At 42.4% G+C, this 19,837-nt stretch overlaps 1 protein-coding gene across 1 annotated transcript in view; it reads right to left on the reverse strand.

The window, feature by feature from the left end:
• Nucleotides 1–9,034, reverse strand: part of HEATR3 (HEAT repeat containing 3) — a 35,793-nt gene extending 26,759 nt beyond the window's left edge. Inside the window, exons 1-6 of the mRNA XM_069497946.1 lie at nucleotides 8,777–9,034; nucleotides 8,481–8,653; nucleotides 6,593–6,680; nucleotides 5,094–5,206; nucleotides 3,018–3,127; nucleotides 454–594 (exon numbers count right to left, since the gene is read on the reverse strand). Of these exons, the coding sequence (XP_069354047.1) occupies nucleotides 454–594; nucleotides 3,018–3,127; nucleotides 5,094–5,206; nucleotides 6,593–6,680; nucleotides 8,481–8,653; nucleotides 8,777–8,914 (763 nt within the window). The 5' untranslated portion in view covers nucleotides 8,915–9,034. The remainder of the gene's footprint in view (nucleotides 1–453; nucleotides 595–3,017; nucleotides 3,128–5,093; nucleotides 5,207–6,592; nucleotides 6,681–8,480; nucleotides 8,654–8,776) is intronic.
• Between the last annotated feature and the right edge of the window lie 10,803 nt (nucleotides 9,035–19,837).

A 19,837-nucleotide genomic window follows, 5' to 3' on the forward strand; every position in this document is an offset into this window, starting at 1 on the left:
CTCTATAAATTATCTCTTCAAGGCCACAGGGCAAGAGGAACATATATACAAAAGCTGAATAAAGTACATCCTACTAAACAGACCATATCATTTTTTTTTCTGCAAAAGGGTTGGTGGGAAAGAACTTATGGAAAACTAAGTGGTCAAGTCTTGAATGCCCCAGAGTGAATTTCTAAAATCACTGGTTCATAAATAAGAGGGGATCCTAACAACAGCACTTCTTTATCAGATAAGAGTAGTTTGTTAAATTAAACAACAATCTATTCTATAAGGCTTCACAACTATGGACAACTGTTTGGATTGAGGGTCTCCACTTAAATATTGAAATTTTAACAGACATAAGCACAAAAGACCCCGATGTGGTGAAACAAAAGAATGACTCAACTTTGGAACCCCCCACCACCCATTCCGAGTTACTAAAGAGGTACACAATCTCACAAGGCTAACTGTTACCTGCCACCAATGTTTTCAACAGACGGTATTCCAGGGACTTGACAGGAGAGAGCATTGCTGATTCCAGCACGTGCAATGCTTCAGCACTGAAAGATTTCAGTAGCTCTGGGTTATCTTCGGTCACTGTCTGCAAACAATATGCTATAAAACAAAAAAATAAACATTTAGAAACAAGTGAATTCTGCTTAGGATAATTTACATCACATAACTCATCAAAAAAAATTCACACCTTTACCACTTCTGTAGACACATGTAGCTTTTGTAGAATATATACGCTTTACCAAAGACAGTTTATTAAAATGTGTTTATTAAAATCAATAGTGTAAAAGATCTTTTTTCTTTTCTTTAAAAATTTCTAATCCTTTAAAGAACTATACTTTTATAAAGTACAATTAAAAGGGCTCCTAAACATTGTGGCAATGTCAAATTACCATAAACATTTATAAAAGTTTATCCTCAATTTATGTAGTTATCACAGATTAGAAGCAAACAGCCACAGACCACACTCATAGTAATTCCGTTGTTGATAAAAATAAAAAGTCCTAGGGTTTGGGGGAACTCTGGCTTCCTTTAAATTCATCATGACTGTAAAATTGAGGGTTATTTCTGGTGAATCAATGGTTCTTTAAGAAATAAAAGTTATTTTACATAAACATATGAGCAAATTAAAAAATAAGGGCCAGGCCTGGTGGCTCACGTCTGTAATCCCAGCACCCTGAGAGGCCCAGGCAGGAGGATTGCTTGCGGCCAGGAGTTTGAGACCAACCAGCCTGGGCAACAGGGCAAGATCCCATTTCTACAAAACAAAAATAAAAAAATTAGCTGGGTGTGGTGGTATGTGGCTGTAGTCCCAGCTACTTGGAAGGCTGAAGCAGGAGGATCTCCTGAGCCCTGGAATTCAAAGTTACGGTGTGCTATGATCGTGCTACAGCACTGGGCTACAGAGTAAGATCCTGTCTCTAAAAAAACAAAAAAGACAAGAAAGAGGTAAAAATAGTATGGATAGTCAAATGCATGCTACTACTCTCATCTAGTTTGGTTCCCAAATTACATTTGTATACAAATCCATATATGTACATATATCCAAATGTCATTTTTTTTTAAGAGACTAAATTCACTTTAGCAAAAAGCCAAGATGAGCTGTGATTGCTACCATAAAGACAATGCAAGGTCAAAGAAAGTTATATTAACACATATATAGATGGAATCTTGTTAAGTTCACTTTACTTTAAAACATTTTTTTAAAATTTTTATAGAGACAGGTTCTCACTATGTTGCCCAGGCTGGTCTTGAACTCCTGGCCTCAAGCAATCCTTCTGCCTGGGCCTTCCAAAGTGCTGGGATTACAGGTGTGAGCCAACAGGCTCAGCCAAGTAAGCCCTGCTTGACTTTCAAAAAAGAAGCATGTTTAAAAAATCATGAATCTAAATGAATGCAGAAGGAAAACACTATTATACAGGCAAAAATGACTTTATTCTGATTCATTTAAAAAAAGTTTATTGGAGGGGAAGAAAAACTAAAAACTCCTAAATCTACAGGACTGAAGGCACAAAAATATAATAGAAGTGAAGTTTTTCTTTTAAAAGGCAGGAATTAACTTACCTGAAATTCTCTTATTGTAATAAAAACTGTCCTGAGATTAAAACTCATCTACCAATTTCCTAAAAACAGCTGAACTGTTTTTAAAATCTCCATTTACTTATAACCCCCATCCCTCATCAGGATTCCATTTTGAAAAACTGATTTTTAAAATTTTCCCAGCAGTATTTATTCCACTATTTTTTTTCTGTTTTATTCTCTTAAAAGTATCCATTAGAGCCAAGAGAAACAGCGGTAAGGAGAATGTACTTCTTCCTTGGTAGGAGAAATGCACAGTTAAACGACAGCTGGATGCCCGCCATGACGATGGGTAGGAAAGAAATGCTTTTCATCAGTGATTTCTCCATTCTCACCCAGAATTCTGTTGAGCTGCCCACCCTCTGGTTTCTGTCTCCTCTCCCTGCTGAGCTGAGGGTTCCCAGCGGCTCCCCTTCCCAGTAAAGAGAAGGCAAGGCAGCCAAGGCTGCTGGAGTCGCTGGATTTTGCCTCCCTGTCTCAAAGGGACAGGGGCCTAAGTGAAATTTCAGTCACTTCTTCTCCCCTCTCTCTCAAAAAAAAAAAAGCAGGCTATCAGTTTTCTGCTGGAACTATGAGACAGTAGTTCAAAACATTTAAGTAAGTCTAGGTTCCAGTTGGCTTACAGGCCTGGCAGTTGTAGGCTGCTGTTTCTTAGTAAATGGAGATGAAAACTTCAAGAATCAATAAAGGCTTCTAAGAATGGTAACAGACTAGAAACCAAATATGCTCACATAATTACCTTACCCCTTCCAGAGCCAAAAGCAGGAAAACTGTATTAAGTATTAATCACAGACTTTAAAAGACTAAGAACAAACAGAACTCAGCTACACATTTATATACAGTAAGAAAAAAAAATCACTCCTGCAGAATAAACATACTATATCTGAATAAAGATTTTTGAATAAGGCTACACATACTTAATAAATCATCACCTTTTCTTCACTTACCTACTGAAATAGCCAGGTCAACATTGGTGGAAAACCTACTTAAATACTTTAATACAATCTCCAAACACCCTTCTTTGTTGAATATAGATACTGCTCTACTACTGCATTCACTAAATTGAAGGGGAAAAAAAAGTTTTACTATTCACATTTTAACATTAAGAAATCAACCATAGAAATCCATAAAAAAAAAAAAAAATCAGGCTTCATTAACCAGAGATTTGAAGTCAAACACTCACCATTTTTATAGATGAAGAAACTAATGCCCATCCCTTTTCACTGTACATGAGAAGAACTGGCTATCTGTATTTTATTTCTGTCATGGTGGGACCTTTTAACCAATCTCTTTACCATGATGCCAGTTTCCTTACAGAAGGTTAGAGCTAGAAGAGATCTTACAAATCATGTAATCCAACTCCCCATTTTATAGATGAGGAGAATCAGGCCCCAAATGGTGAAGTGATCCATCCAAAGATCACATATTCGGTGAGTGGTAGAGCTCGGCCCAGTGTCTAGGTTCCTTGGGTCCAGCCTACGGTTCTTTCTTTCCACCATACCACAGCAATAATAAATTAAAGTAAGGACAAAAGGCCTCCATACTTATCAAACAAAAAGCACAAATTTAAAAGAAAATATTATAAAATCATATTTTATTCATTCCTTTTAAACCTTGGTTATAATTTCATCAAGCAGAATTTTCACTCTGCAACAGAGAAATTACTATAATAATTATTTTTGAAATTACATTACATTTTAATAAGACTCAAAAAGCTATCAATGTTATTAATAAAAGCATATACACTAAATACAGTGTAAATAAAACTAATAATTTATCCATGTTTCCAGAGAAAGGTAATTCTCCACATATACCACATACACACATGACACGCTACTAGCTAACGCAGCTGACTAAATTACTAACTTAAATCTGTTATCTCAGGAAAAATATTTTCTGTCTGCGATCTTTTTATATATTCAGTTACTGAAGCATTGAAGGATCCCACAGTACAGTGAGAAAGATAAGGCATACATGTGTAAAGATAATCTAAAATATAAACTATGAAACAAAAATGTCAAGAGCTACGGTAACTATAAATGATTCAGACAGGACTCACAGGCACTCAAGAAAGAGAAATCACCTTGGAGACATATTCAGACTCTTTTCAGAGAAAAGACTTTAATTTCCAAGTCCAACAGTTTATGTAAGTTAAAGTTATCCGATGCACAGAAAAAGAGCCTCCTCCATCAGTTTGCTCAAATGCTATCTCCTCAAATCTGATCTCTCCAATATTTCTGCTGGAATGTATCCACTAGTTTAAAATGAAATCACAGGAAAGTTCAAATTGCTATGTAGGCAGCTTTTCTGGATCCAACTTAATCTTGTACCCTAAGAAACACCTGTGCTTTTGGATCAGCCATTATAATCGCTGCTGACTGAAAATAAGGAACTCTGACAGAATCTTCCTAGAAATGTGGGACATAAAATGGGGCAGAAAAAAGTAAACCCAGGTTGTGTTTCTAGCCATTTTCATTCCTAGCAGCAAGTCAACTCTACCCCAACCACTGCTACAATCATGACCTGGACAAGTGGCCTTCTTCCTAATGGGGCCTTCCTACTCAGGCGTACACTCCCATGGTAACTGCCAGGGAAGCTGGCCTGCTTAAATCCTTTGTGTGTCCCCTTCTCATTCCAGATGCCAAAACAAAGCAGCTACCAAACTAGGGCCTAACTAGCTTTAAAGACAAATGCTGCTTAGGACATGCAGGCAGCTGGGGCAAAAGGAGGAACAGTAGGTGATAATGGTCATGATTCCTCTTATTTTTGTCAGCAGCAATGACTGGAGAGATGAGATCTAAAATAAACAAACAAAAAACAAACAAAAGATGTAGTGATGCTATGAGGAAAAGGGACTGGGAAGGAGGGGTGATCTTAGGTCACCCGATACCACCGCCTACCAAGTATTAACATCACGGATTCACAGACCTACCAAGGGGAACAGAGATTCCTATGCAGTTTAACAGAAAGAGCAGCAGCCCGAGTAGTATGTAGCAGGAGGCTGTGTTTGGAAAGCATCTTACCATATATTCCATAGTACGTTCACAGCCTCATTGGCTATGTTCTCAATAGAGTTTCTGTTCTGATCTTTTTTCTTCTGTGGAGACGTCTCATTTGAATCCAGTCCAGCACTACACTGTAACCAAATATCATGATTAGCACCCTGGCTCAAAAGAATAACTAAACAAAAAGGCTAATGATAGTGATGAATCAAAAAACTAAACATCAAAAATTATAGTGGTTAACAAGCCAATCAAATTCTCATAAGCAGTGCAATTCTCACAACCCTGCTTCCCTTTTGGCAAGAAATACAGACAAGAAAGGTCCTCAAGTCATTGTGAAAACCAGATGTGAAGCATTTCATATTTTAAATCAAAGCAAAAAGTCAATAAAAAGTATTTTACCTAAGGTAATAAAAGATAGGCAAAGAAAGATAAAATAAAAGCTAACATCTAGATAGTACCTTCTAAGGCACTATTCTAAGCACTTTATATATATGAACTCATTTAAACTCTACAACAAATCTATGAGGTAGATGAACTATTATCCCCAATCTCCAGCTACAAATAGCAAACTGAGGTACAGGGAGGTTGCTGAACGTATAGCTTAGTATGTGGTGAAGCTGGATTCAGATCCAGACATTCTGGCTCCAAAGCTGGTACTGTTAAGCCCCGCTAGTATAGTCCAGGGCACCCTCTAAAGCAGGGCTTTGTAATCTAGGTACTAGTAACACTGTGGACCAGATAACTCTGTGTGTGTGCACTGTGGGATATTTAGCAGCATCTTGGTTTCTACCCACTGGATGCCAGTGGCAACCCTTACACCCAGGCTCTCTAACAACCAAAGATGTCTCCAGCTACTGCCAAACATCCCCTGCAGAGCAAAATCACATCCAGCTGAGAATCACTGCTCTAAAAAGAACAGGACTGATGCCTCTCATCAAAACTGGATATCCTTTATATAGCTTTAAGTGATAATTGCCCGTAAATATGGAATAGTGGACCAGAAACATCAGAGAGAGAGCTCCTTAACCACTGAAGTATATTACGCAGTAAGATTGGCATGATATTAAATATGAGAACTTAATGCAGTCTTCATGACAAGTTCCTTACGTCTGTGCCCCAGCTTCATCATTTTTAAAATGGGAATAATATCTGCCTCATAGGATACTGTAAGGATAGGATTAAATAATATGCAAAACATAAAAACAGTACCTGACACATAAATAAGCAATCAATAAGTATTAATTATTTTCACTGTAAGAAATTTAAAGTCTAAAGGAGTTAGTATGTATAGTTTTAGGAAGGTCTTTTTCAACTATCATATAAATAAAGGCAGTGGATACAAAATAGAGATTGGAATGAATGAGAGTAGAGCTATGTTTCCAAGAAACGAAATTCCCACACAATGTTACAAGAGAAGACAAATGTAACTAACACCAAAGTACTAAAAAAAGGCCCAGGTGTGCATCCTATAAGCTACATTTGGAAGCTGCCATCAAGATACTTTGTAAACTGCATACCTCTTTTAGCAGTGCAACCAGAGGAGTCATGATATCCTTAGTCACCATGTCATCACACACTTCAAAACCTCCACAAGCACTCAGATTTCTACACAAGAAGTTTAAAACATGTTTTACTTTCATGTCACAAAGCAAAATTAAACTCTCAAATTTATTTCTATTTTTAACCATACTTAAGGTTTCCCAGAGGAAATCACTGATTATTTCTGTCATATGCTGGAGAACCAACCCACACAATTCCCACCTGTTCTGATCCTTGTTGTACAAGATGTAAAAAAAAAAAAAAAGACTTTGTCACGTAACAACTTAGTTCTGAGGTCTGAGACAGTACATGTGCATGGCCACGGAAAACGGAGAGGGGAGAAGACTTTCCCCATTCAATATAAATAAATCACATTGTGCATGAAGGGACCTTTTCTTGGAATCAAGACTGCAAGGGCAGCAAGGTGAGGCTACTGGGAATGACCTCCTAAAGTAGTCTTGGCTAAATTTAATTTTATTGGAAAGACATTACTTGCCTTCTGAGAGCACAGCACTGCACTAGGCTCTAAGGATACGGAGATAAGTCAGAAGATGCCCCCACAATCTTCCAGGAGCTCCCAGTTTGTGTATGTTTTTTGGGGAAGGATAGAACTTCCCACATGCTGTTTCCTCCTCTGCGGTAGGAGGATTCTACCCCTCCCCCATCAAGTGGTTAATCCCCACTCACAGCTCAGACCTCACCTCAAATACCACTCACTCAGGGTTTCCTTCCCTGAACCTCCATTTATACCCTCTCATAGCGTCCTCTGTAATTACCATCGGTTGTAATTATTCACTTATGTGACTATTTGGTTAATGTTTGTGCCCCTCAGTCGACTCTAAGATTAAGGACAGAAATTATATCTGTCTTGTTCACTATCTCATGCCCACAGCCTAGCCCAATGCCTGGCACACAGTAGGCACTCGCTATATATTTGCTAAATCAATGGATGAAACATTAAATAATAAATAGAGCTATCAGAACTAAAAATATTAACTTCTACTCTTGCCCCCTCTACAGTCCATTCTCTGCACAGCCACTAGAGTGGTCTTTTCAAAAGGTAATTTAGATCATGTCACTCACTCTCCTGCTTAGCGTTAAGTCCTTCAGCCCTACACCATCCTCCATCTCTCATCTCATCTCTCCAGCCTCGGCTCTACTGCCCACCCCCACGCTACTCGGCCGCACTAGGCTTTCTGCCCCTTAACCATGCCAGGCCGCTTGCTGCCTTGCTTCTTCGCTATTGCTGTTCCCTCTATGGGGAATGCTCTTCCCCTATTTTCCCATGACTGGCGCTCGCGTCCTTCAGATATAGGTTCATAAATAACACCTATACCGCACCCAGTTTAAACTTCCCACTCCCAAATCATCACCATCTCATTTTCCATAGTAATCCTATCTAATACTATGTTTTATCTTTTTACTAGTTTCTGCCTCCCCATCAGCATAGCTTCTGCCAAGACAGGGATCCTGGCAGTCTTGCTCAATGTCCTGCCTATTCCAAATCCCCTGCACCTAGAGCAACTCCTGGCACAGACTGGAAGAGTTCCTCCAACCAGGGGACTCTATGGAGGGTTCTTGGAGAGGACAAAATATGCACCAGGCGTGAGGGCAAGACGCCTTGTAGGTGGCTGCTGCAGGTGAAAGGTGAAGCAGCCAGGTGGACAGGTGGAATACCAGTGGTCCTCTGGAGCCTGGAGACGGGTTCAAATTACCCCCTCTGCAAACTCGAGTCCCGGGGCAGGTTACGCGTCCTCCCAGCTATCGCGGACAAGCGCCCGAAGACGAACGGGAGCTCGCCACAGTGCCTGGCGCATGGAAAGTGCTGACTGCCGCGGTGGGCACCGCCCCGGACCCCCGGCTCACCTGAGCGCGCCGGCCGCCGTCTCCCGGACAGCCAGGCTGGGGTCGAGCAGCAGCGGCCCGAGCTGGCGCACAGCGTCGCGGCGTGCCAGGCCCGGGAGCGCCGGCCTCTGTTGCACCAGCCGGGCCAGCCCCGCGCAGGCGCACTCGCGGACCTCGGCGCTCGGGTGCTGGAGCTGCGGGCGGAGGCGAGGTGTCAGAGGGCGCGCAGTGCGCACGCTCGCCGGGGCCGCGAGGGGTTCCGCGCCGGCCCGCCGCCGCCCCCAGCCCCCGCGGGCCCGGCGGAGCCCCCGCCTCACCTTTTCTAGCAGCTCCGCCGCCGGCCCGTCGTCCTCCTCGCCGCCTGTCCCGTTCGCCGCCGCTGCAGCCTCGACCTGACAGTCGCCCGTAGGGGAGAACTGAGGGCGCTTGAAGCGCTTCGTCCGGCTCTTGCCCATGGCGATGTGCGCTGTGGGGACAGGCCGAGAGAGGAGGGCAGCAGCAGGCGGAGAAGGCTGCCAAGCAGGTGACAGGGCCTTACCGCCAAGGGGGCTTCGTGCCACTGCTCAGCCGGGCCGGCTGACGGCCCGAGCACACATGGGGAAGCAATGCGCAGGCGCGCGGCGAGGAGAGGGCTGGCGCGGGGAGTGCGCAGGCGCGGAAGGGGCGTGGGCGGGGCCGGCCCTGGTGGAGGGGCGGAGTCAGCCCTGGAGGAGGGGCGGGGCCGGTGCGTTTTCCGGGGAAGGGAGCGGCTGGCTTGAACTGTAACCCGCGTTCCGCGGCCACTGGCCGGTGATGTTTGTCAAGTTACTGAACCACGCTAAACCTTTATTCCCATAATAATCAAACGATATACGGATATCTAACTCGCAAGCTTATTATGAGTCTATAAATAAAATTATGTAAAGCTCTAACGCCAAGCCTGACGTATGCTCAAAAAATATTAACCACGATTTTATCCTGTGTTCCCAGCGCCTGGCACAGCTCCTGTCACAGACAGAACCCGGCTGATGTTTTAGAATGAATGTCCATCTATATTTGATAAAACACAAGTCCTTAAGAGGTTAATCTCTGTGCCTTGGTTTCCTCATCAGTGAAGTGGGGACATAAATAGTATATACCTAATGCGATTGTTATTAAGATTAAATGTGTTAATATGTTAAGGTGCTAAGAACGGAGACTGGCACACAATAAACACTGTATAAACGTTTGTTTGAAACTTGCTTTTGTAACTGCATTTTTGAGACAAGGTCTCACTCTACCCCAAGCTGCAGTGCAGTGGCTCCATCATAGCTCACTGCAGCCTCCAACTCCCAGGCTCAAGTGATCCTCCTGCCTCAGCCCCCCAAAGAGCTGGGTCTACAGCTCTGCTCCACCACACACACCTGGCTAATTTTTAAAAATTTTTTGTAGAGAGTCTGGCTATATTGCCCAGGCTGGTTTCAAACTCCTGGGCTCAAAGGATTCTCCCAAGAGCTGGGATTATGAGCATGAGCCACCACACCCTAGCTGAATAACTATTTAATTACAATTGTGATACATGCTAAGAAGGAAGGAAAAGTACAGGAGAATCTTAGGTAGTCTTTATAATTAGACATATAGTTAAGTGAGTACCTAATATATGCATAGCTTTCAGAGCAACTTTGTATCTGAGAAAAGTTCCATCCCATGGCAACACTACCCTCAAGGAGTTGACTGTCTAGGAAGGGAAATAACATTAATTACCATAGCAAATTTTAGAAAATCATCACAGAGGTGTAGCACAGGTTGTACGGAAGCTCAGGCCTATCAAAAACCAACTGTAGGTACAAGGAAATCTTGGAGCCACCAAATATATGTCGGTGGGTTTTACTCCCTAGATCTCTCTTATCTGGCCACTGGATCTCCTGCTACCTCCCTAGTCCAGGCTGCTGTCTTCGTTTGTCTTGACCACATGGTCTTCTGGTCTCTAGCTTCCACCCTGCCCATCCCCTATCTATAGAGCAGCTAGAGTGATCTTTCAAAATACCCTTCCATCTTTCTTGTTATATGGTAGTCACTCCCTTGTTTAAAACCCTTTAATGGCTTCCCTTTGTCAGGATGAAGATCAAAATCTTAGCTGGGCTGCAGGGTCTCGCTGCAGCCTCCAGGCTCGTCTCACTCCATCTCTGCACTATCTCCTTCAGCCACCATCTGTGGGGCCTCAGGGCTTTGCACAAGCCCTAGCCCCCTTGAACTAGTGCTGCAAGTGTCACTGCTTCATAGGCACCTCCTCTGACTTCATAGTCAGGGATGGGTCCCCCTTGAGACTGCGTGTACCTTATTTCTTTGCTTCAAAGCACAGCTCAAAATCACAGTTGTAATTTTCAATTTCTTTGTGTACAGTTATGCAATTGCCTGCCTCCCCATCTGAACACCAGCCCCTGTGAGGACAAGACAGTGCCCATTTCACACATCACTGTATCCCTAACTCTAGCCCCAGGCCTGGCACAAGATAGGTGTGCAATTTCTTGAATGAGTGGAGGCCGCATCATCAGGAAAGAGGAAGACATGCAATCTAGGTGGAATACGATGGTGAGAATTTAGATAAGATACAACAGATTCCTGCTGTTTCACTGTGGAGATGAACAAGAAAAAAATGTTTCGAAAACCCTAACTAGATGAGCATGGAGGATTTTTAGAACAGTGAAAATACTCTGTATGATATGATAATGGTGGCTACATATCATTATAATTTGTCCAGACCCCTAGAGTATGCAACACCAAGAGTGAACCCTGCTGTAAACTATGCACTTTGGGTGATGAGGTGTCAAGATAGGTTCTTCAGTTGTAACAAATGTACACTTTGGCAGGGGACATCAATAATGGGGGAAGCTATGCATGTATGAGGGCTGAGGTGTATATGGGGTATCTCTGTACCTTCCTCTCAGTTTTGCTGTGAACCTAAAATTGTTCTAAAAAATAAAGTCTTTTGAAAAAAATAAAAATAAAAACAGCTTAGCAGCACTTTGCAGTCTGTTATCATGAGTTACGCTTCCCAGTGAGAAATTAGCCTTTCTGCTAAAATGAATGATTGGCTTTATTTAATGAGCTTAAGAGCCCTTCTGGGAGCCGCTGGTGGTTGGCAGTCTTGGGAGCAGCCCAGTGATCTCTAACCAGTCTAATAACCCTTCACCAGTCATTTTTAAAAATCCAGTCAACCAATGGTTATGTAACCATCCCTTTTTCCTACAAATTATCTTTGTCAAGAGGGAATTTCTGAATTAGACTGCTTAGAGGCCTCTTCCCTTGAGACAAGTTGGAAATAAAAATGCTTGTCATCAATTATCGGTCTGACTAATTTTTCTTTTAAATAGGAGTTCTCCCAGACTCCTGTTTCTCCTGCTTCCACTTTTGTAGAGTCGCCTTCCTCCAGCACTCTTGGCTCGGTGTTTCCCAAAACCTTTGACAGTCCCACATACCTATGGAGTCACATCAGTGGCCACAGAGCTCTGCCACATGCTTCCAACACCTCGTCCCCAGCCAGGCCAGCCTCCCAGTCTTCCCGGAAACTTCTCTGGACATTGCTTTCCTTAGGCCTGGGGGACTGTAGAACTTGGCAAGCTGCCACAGCTCGGCCCCACATTAGTCATGTCCATTCTCCGAGGACACAGTCTCAGATCTACTTACCGTTCCTCTGAGTTTTAGGAACTCAGGTGGGAAGGATGGGAGATTGAAACCCCAAAGATGAGGCCTGGCCTTTGTCCTCTCTCTCCCTTCTATCCCAGCAGATGCTCCACCTTCAGACCTCCTGTGTACTTTGTGTGACCTGTACCTCTCTCTTCAAATTGTCCTTTAATTGTCACCAAAGGTACACGCGTAAGCTGGCTGTACTGCCTGCAAGCTCCTAGGAGGGCAGGAGCCATTGACAGTCTCAGCAGTAGCAGCGCCTGGCACTTAGCGGAATTAAAGTCCCTGGGACATCCCCTCCCTCAGCACACTACTGCCCTCTGTCTCAGCTGGCCCTACACAGAGTGACTTGGTAGTGACTAGCAAGGAATGCTGTTGCTGGGAAAGTCATCTGCAAGATGATTAGACATTGGACTTCTAGTTCCAGAAATGCCACTATCAGGCTGTACGATCGAGGGAAGTTTTCTCTGCTTGCAACAACTTTCTATGAATTCCAGAAAGGAAGGAAATTATTTCTGGAAGGAAAAGTTCATGTCGAGTGCCTCCTGAACAGGTGTCAGAGCCTGGGAGAGGCACGGTTGCTACTGATCTCCCCTTGGTCCTCAGAACTGGCTAAGCTGGCTGTGAGGACAGTGTACTCCCTGACAGCCAAGCCGAGGAAGTCACTGCAAAAGGGTCTCCTGCCCATTAAATTCTACATCACTTAGCAGCACCTATTATTGAGTGTGTGCTCTGTGTCAGGCCCTGCACTAGGTGCTAGGGCTAATGACAGAACGAAGCCCCCGTCCCTGATGTCGTGGGGTTTACAGTCTATCTAGTCCTGCAGCTCCATGCTGCCTTTAATAAAGTTACCATAGAAGTGTACTATTAAGAAAAATTATCTAAAACTTAGAAATAAGGAAAAAGGATGATTGCATATCATTTCAATATCATATTGGCAGTGCTGTCCAGCAGAATTTTCTGCGATGAGTAACTGTTTTCTGTCTGCCCTGCCCAGTAGAGTAGCCACTAGCCGCACATGGCTACTGAGCACTTTAAGTGCGGCTGGCGGGACCAAGGAACTTAATTTTAAATTTTAATTATTTTTAATTTAAATAGCTACATGTGTGCACACAGGGGGACCAGGTTGTGGGAAAAGGATAGGCGTGGTGCTGCCATTTCTTCCACCCCCAGTCTCTGTGCCTCTCTCAGAGCTTCACCAGTGACATGTGGGCACAGGCTGACACAGGAAAGTGGGTCCGTGGCTTCCTGCAAGAAATAATTCAGGAGTGAGCCGACAGTATAAAGTGAAAGCAAGTTTTTTTTCAAGACATATAGAAAATCTACCCCACAGAGAGAGGCCAGGTGTCCCTGTGGAGAAGAACCGGCCCCTGGTTCCTGCAGCCCCTCTGTTTAAGCAACAGCTTAATTATAGGCTAAACAAGGGGAAGAATACTCATGTGATTTGTTGGAAAGGGGCCGTATTTTCCTGGAATTAGGGTACCCCCTCCTTTTGACTAAATATGGTCAAACAGGAAGTGTCATGGGGTCAGGCCCATTATGGGAGTGGGAAGTTTTCTTACAAACTTTTATGGTAATGAAGTATATAATGAAGCTGTAAAGGTCAAACATGGACAATTTCTCCACCATCTTGGTTCTAACCAGTTGGAACTTGTCCTGCTTCCATCTTCTTTTGATTGGGATAGTTCAAAACTTTGAGACTTCCTGACTCAAACAGTGCCTGCACAATTGAGCAATGCCCAAAGCAGTGCCTCCCAGTTCTCCCTCTCAAGGCCATCTGGAGGTTCAAACCTCCGGGGCCCATAGGAGCCACTGTGAGGAGGGCCTGGGGAACAGTTTGCCATTTTCAGTGGAAAACAAGTGGCAATTACTAATTATGATGAGTTTGTACTTTGGATTTGGATTTGCTGCACCTTTATATTAATTGTAAGACACCAACTGCTTAATAAGGATGTGTTAGTCCATGCATTTAACAGATATGAAGAGCATTTTAAGGGAAGCAATCTCTTCAAAAAATGGAACAAACTGGAGCTGGTGTATTGTGCTAGAAATGTTTGTGGATCAACTTACAACATGTAAATAAATAAATAAACAAATAATAGGTACACGTGGCGAGGGGTTATGCATTTTTAGAGCGCAACCCTAGAGCAGTGGTTCTGAACTGGGGGCAATTTTGCCCCCTAGAGAACACTTGGCAATGTCTGGAGACATTTTGGTTGTCACAAGTGTGGAGGGTGCTGCTAGCGTCTAACGGGTAGAAGGAGGTGCCCCTGACGGTTTGGGCTGGAGAAATCTTGCTGTGATGAGCTGTCCTGTATGTACGTTGTAGGACATTTAGCAGCAACTCTGGCCTCTACCCACTAGATGCCAGTAGCACCCCCTCCCAGCTGTGACAATCAGACATGTCTTTGGCCATTGTCAAATGTCCCCTGAGAGGCAAAATCACCTTCTGTTGAGAATCACTGCCCTAGAGGAATATACTTTAACTGACCATTCACTTAAGGGCCGAGACTCTATGAGGTATATATGAATTTATATAGCTATAAATTGCAAATGATTTTGTACAGTAGGGATGCAAATTATTTCTGTCCAGTAGAAAAAATAACCCCAAAGGATACAATTTCATTGCCTTGTAAAATATTAAACAATTTCATATCTAACCTAGAAATCTTATTTATTAATAAATACATTTTTCTTCACTGACTATATAAATTTCTGTTCCTCCATTGAAGAAGATTTACCATTCTTTTGTTCCTTCATTAAAGAACATGACACGTGCTTACTAAACATGTCTATGACGGTCAAATTTTTACCTTTTCGGTAGGGCATGGTGGCTCATGCCTGTAATCCTAGCATTTTGGGAGGTTGAGGCAGGAGGATCGCTTGAGCCCAGAAGCTTGAGGATGCAGTGAGCTATGATGATGCCACTGCACTCCAACCAGGGCAACAGAGTGAAACGCTACCTCAAAAAAACCAAAAACAAAACAAAACAAAGAAACAAAACAATTTTTTTTACCTTTTGGAAAATCATCCTTTGACACTTTTTATTTATAAGGAAAGGAAAGTGTTCACCAGGCACTGTGACACAAAAAGGCAGGTTACAAAGCAGCATCAGTAGTATAATCCCACTTTTGGAAACACACACATAGAAAAATGTATGAAAGTCTATAGACCACAATGACATCTGTGTTGGCCTCTGGGCAGAATTAAAGGAGATTTTAAAAAATCTTATTAATTGCCTGTTTGTATTTATTTGGTTTTCTAGAATAAGCAGGTAATCTTTGCATAATTTATTAAAACCATGAAATATATATTTTCTAAAATAAAATACAATTCTTGCCTCCTCCATGCCGGTCTCCTCCTTTCCTATGACCCACACGCTCACCCATTACTAGTCAGCATCCGCCACTGGTTCTCAGAAGACGCTGCTATGAAATTCAGGGCTCCTCCCACGACTTCTAGGTCTTGAATCAGCATTTGGCACTTTTTTTTTTTTAATTTTTTTTTATTTTTTATTTTTATTTTTTTGAGACAGAGTCTCACTTTGTTGCCCAGGCTAGAGTGAGTGCCGTGGCGTCAGCCTAGCTCACAACAACCTCAAACTCCTGGGCTCAAGCGATCCTCCTGCCTCAGCCTCCCGAGTAGCTGGGACTACAGGCATGCACCACTATGCCTGGCTAATTTTTCTATATATATATTTTTAGTTGTCCATATAATTTCTTTCTATTTTTAGTAGAGATGGGGTCTCGCTCTTGCTCAGGCTGGTCTCGAACTCCTGACCTTGAGCGATCCACCTGCCTCGGCCTCCCAGAGTGCTAGGATTACAGGCGTGAGCCACCGCGCCCGGCCGGCACTTTTTTGTTAATGTCAATGTCATGAATCTGATATTGTTGGACATTGTCTCCCAGGTAGTTGTAGCACAAGAGTTGCATGTAATAAAATTATCTTACATTTGTAGAGTTCTTATAAACTTTTCCATTAAAAAAAATTACAATTTTCCAAATAGACTGATTCAATATTGCAGTTTCTTTTTTTCTTTTTTTAGATGGGGTCTTGCTGTATAACCAGAATGGTTTCGAACTCCAGGCCTCAAGCAATCCCCCCCCCCCCCCCCCCCGGGCCTCCTGTGTGCTGAGATTACAAGAGTGATTACATAATTTTGCTTTTGCATTACCTTCCATGCCAGATCAAAATCAGGATTTATAAAATTTTCAAGCAAAAATGGAGGAGGTAAGGAGTTAAAAAAAGTGACTGATGGCTTATTTTATGAATCTCAAATAGTATAAAAAGCTTACAGATTGATTCATTAGGGAATGTGTATCAAATGTGATAAAGCATGCAAAGTTGGGTAAACTCTGAAGAATCTTGGCTGCTGAAGCCACATTGTACTTGTGAAAGAAATATACAACCACTCCATAAAAAGGTCAGAATTAACATTTTCATTTCACTAACCAACAGCAGAAGGGACAAAAATACACCAATTGCTGACTAGCCTTTCAATTCTTTATTTTATACTAACAGGTTACAAATTTCTTCAAATAGAGAACTAATATTTTAAAAGATTTGTTTTAAAAAGCTGATATCAAGTGGTCATTGCTTGAAATGAGCCAGGTCAATTTTGTGTTTAGAATATTTACATTTTTACTGTTAAAATCTATTGCATGCTTTGTTGGCTGTCTGGCCAAATTGAACACTGTAAAAAAATACCTCGGTTGGAACAAGTTACATCTACTTGGTAGGATTTAATCCCAATACATATTGCCCTAAATCCCATCTAACTCCTCCAAACTTTGGAAAGTGACAAATCTTAAATGGTTATGATCAAAAACAGGCATTAATTTCTCTAGTTCCAGCTTGCTAAAAAAAAAACATTTTAAGGGCATCCCATGCACCTATAAGTCAACAGAACCAGTTGTTCGGTATCCTTGGCAATGGCAGTATTATCAGTCTTTCTTTCCCATTTTAGCCATTTTAGTGGGTTATAGCAACTGGAACTCAAATATTGACGTGGGACTGTAATATGGTGCAATTACTTTAGAAAACAATTTGGCAGTTTCTTGGCCAGGCTCGGTGGCTCATGCCTGTAATCCTAGCACATTGGAAAGCTGAAGTGGGAGGATCACTTGAGTCCAGGAGTTCAAGACCAGCCCGAGCAAGATAGTGAGACTCCTGTCTCTACAAAAAAGTAGAAATATTAGCTGGGCATAGTGGTGTGCTCCTGTAGTCCCAGCTACTCAGGAGGCTGAGGCAGGAGGATTGCTTGAGCCCAGGAATTTTAGATTGCAGTGAGCTATGATGACGCCACTGCACTCTCTAACCCTGGTGACAGAGTGAGACCATCTCAAAAAAAAAGAAAAAAGAAAGTAAAAGAAAACTGGCTGTTTTTTATAAAGCTACATACACTCCACCTGGCCTATGACCCAGCAATTTCACTCCCAGATATTCCCAAGAAAAGTGAATATATCCAGACAGACTTGTACATGATTATTCATGGAGACTTTATTAATAATAGCCCCAAACTGAAAACAACCAAAATGCCCATCAACAGATAAATGGATAAACAAAAAGCAACAAATTGCCAACACACATAGTAATATAGATAAAATCTCAGCAACGTATTGAACAGAAGAAGCCAGAAACCAGATCAGCACACTGTGTGATCACACTAGGATTCCATTTACATGAGACTCTAGAAAAGATGACCCTAATCCACAGTGACGGAAGCAGGCCAGCGGTTGCCCCGGGGCCACTGGCCAGGGTTGGGGACGGGATTTGGCAAAGGAACCTTGTGAGGGGATGAAAATGTTCTGTATTTTGCAGTGATTATTATACGAGTGCTACATTTACTCAAATTCATCGAACTGTACAGTTAAAATGGGTGTGTTTTATTATACGTATTTTAACCTCAATAAAGTTGACTTTTTAAAAAAGCCCATAGAACCTATCTCTGTTTCGATCAGTTCCCCAGATTCCTTGATAATCATAAGGTTCCATTTCCTATCTGGAGAGTGAACATCCTGCTGACGGTGACCTTGTATTGATCCCTCACTGCGTGCCGGACGCTGCTCCAAGAGCTTTGCCTGCACGAAGCCGTTGAACCCACCGACAATCCCATGCGACGCTGAAGTCCCCACGTTAGAGATGGGGGAACTGAGGCAGACAGCAGGCAAGCCGCTTGCCCGAGAGCACGGCAGGTGATTTGTAAATGACACAGACAGGATTCAACTACGCAGTGAGACTCCAGAGTCTGGTTTCTAATAACTGCAATATACTGTCTTCTACCGAATGTGTTGGTATTTACCTAAGAGCTATTAAATGAGAAAATGGAAGTTTTAATAGATAACACCAGGCAAAGAGGGGAATGCAGAAAAGGACTAAATACAAGAGCAGAGGAAGGGCTCCAAATTGGGCAATATGCTCTCTATACCTGTTTCTCCACTTGTGAAATAAACTCCTCCATCTGGCAAACTCATACTCTACCTCACTGAAAACAAGCATTTCGTGTGCGTACACAATTTGAAAAGTTATAAAAGGAAAAGCAGCAGTTCCTCGCCTTCTCTACAACCTCCAGCCTACTCTAGGAAGTAAACGCTCTCGATCCTTCTACTCGTTTCTCCTGTTGTTATCTCTGTGTTCCCAAAGAGCTATTGCTCTTTCTAGTCTGTCAGTACCATATATCATCTCTCGACTTCCTGGCCTGGTAGGTAAGGACTTAGCTCTCTAATACCCTCTCCCCCATTTCTCTTTCGTCCAACCAAATTGTACCAGGATTCTTGCATACATCAACAGTCCCTGCCTACATTGCTAGGACAGTGCAAATATTGCTCACTGCTGAGCCAAGAAGTCCACTAAACCACAGCTCCTTTCTTGTACAACCCTTCCTTTTTCTCGGAGTTAGTAAAATTATCTCTTTTCATTATCCTGATTTCTCATCAATCTGTCACTATTTTTTCCCTGATGTCCAACATCTTCATCTATCAACAATGTTTTCCATATGATCAAACATACCCACTCTATTATAGTTATTTTCCCCAAAATCTCTCTCCTACATCCTTGCTCGCGTCCGGACTGGGTGCTCTCTGAGGGTGCAGTGCTCAACCTGGACTTCCGCTGTGGCTCGTGCGACTGATTCCCCATCTTCTGTGTGGCTGTTAGTGCACGCGGAGATGGTCGTGCCGCTGTTCTACGGCGGAAGGTCTTGGCAGAAGTCACTGCACACTATTTATTGGAAATGTATTCCATGTGCATAAGTTGAGTTGACAAATGTAGTCAGATACAATTCAGAAATCCGGATCTCAGAAACCTAGCTCTCAGGTTGTGTTTTCTAACACTGCTGCTATTCAAGTTTATCTGGATCTTGATTCAAACAAACCAACTATAAGAGAAACATTTATGAGACAGTTGGGGGAAGTTTAGGCTGAATATTTGATGGTATGAAATTATTAATTTTTCAGGTATATGATACAGTACTGTGGTTACTTATCCTACTTACCTACTTTCTTATCTTTTGGAGATATTTACTGAAATATTTCTATATCAAGTGATATCTGGGATTCACTTCAAAATAATCCTTTACAGGCATGAGGAAGTAAGTATTATAGAAACAGGGAATATATAGGTTGAATATCCCGAAACCAAAAATCTGAAATCCAAAAAGTTCCAATATATGAAACTTTTTGAGCACCAACACGACACTCAAAGGAAATGCTCTCTGGAGCATTTTGGATTTTGGA

The sequence above is a fragment of the Eulemur rufifrons genome, chromosome 23, assembly GCF_041146395.1.
Source record: "Eulemur rufifrons isolate Redbay chromosome 23, OSU_ERuf_1, whole genome shotgun sequence".
NCBI classification, from domain to species: domain Eukaryota; kingdom Metazoa; phylum Chordata; class Mammalia; order Primates; family Lemuridae; genus Eulemur; species Eulemur rufifrons.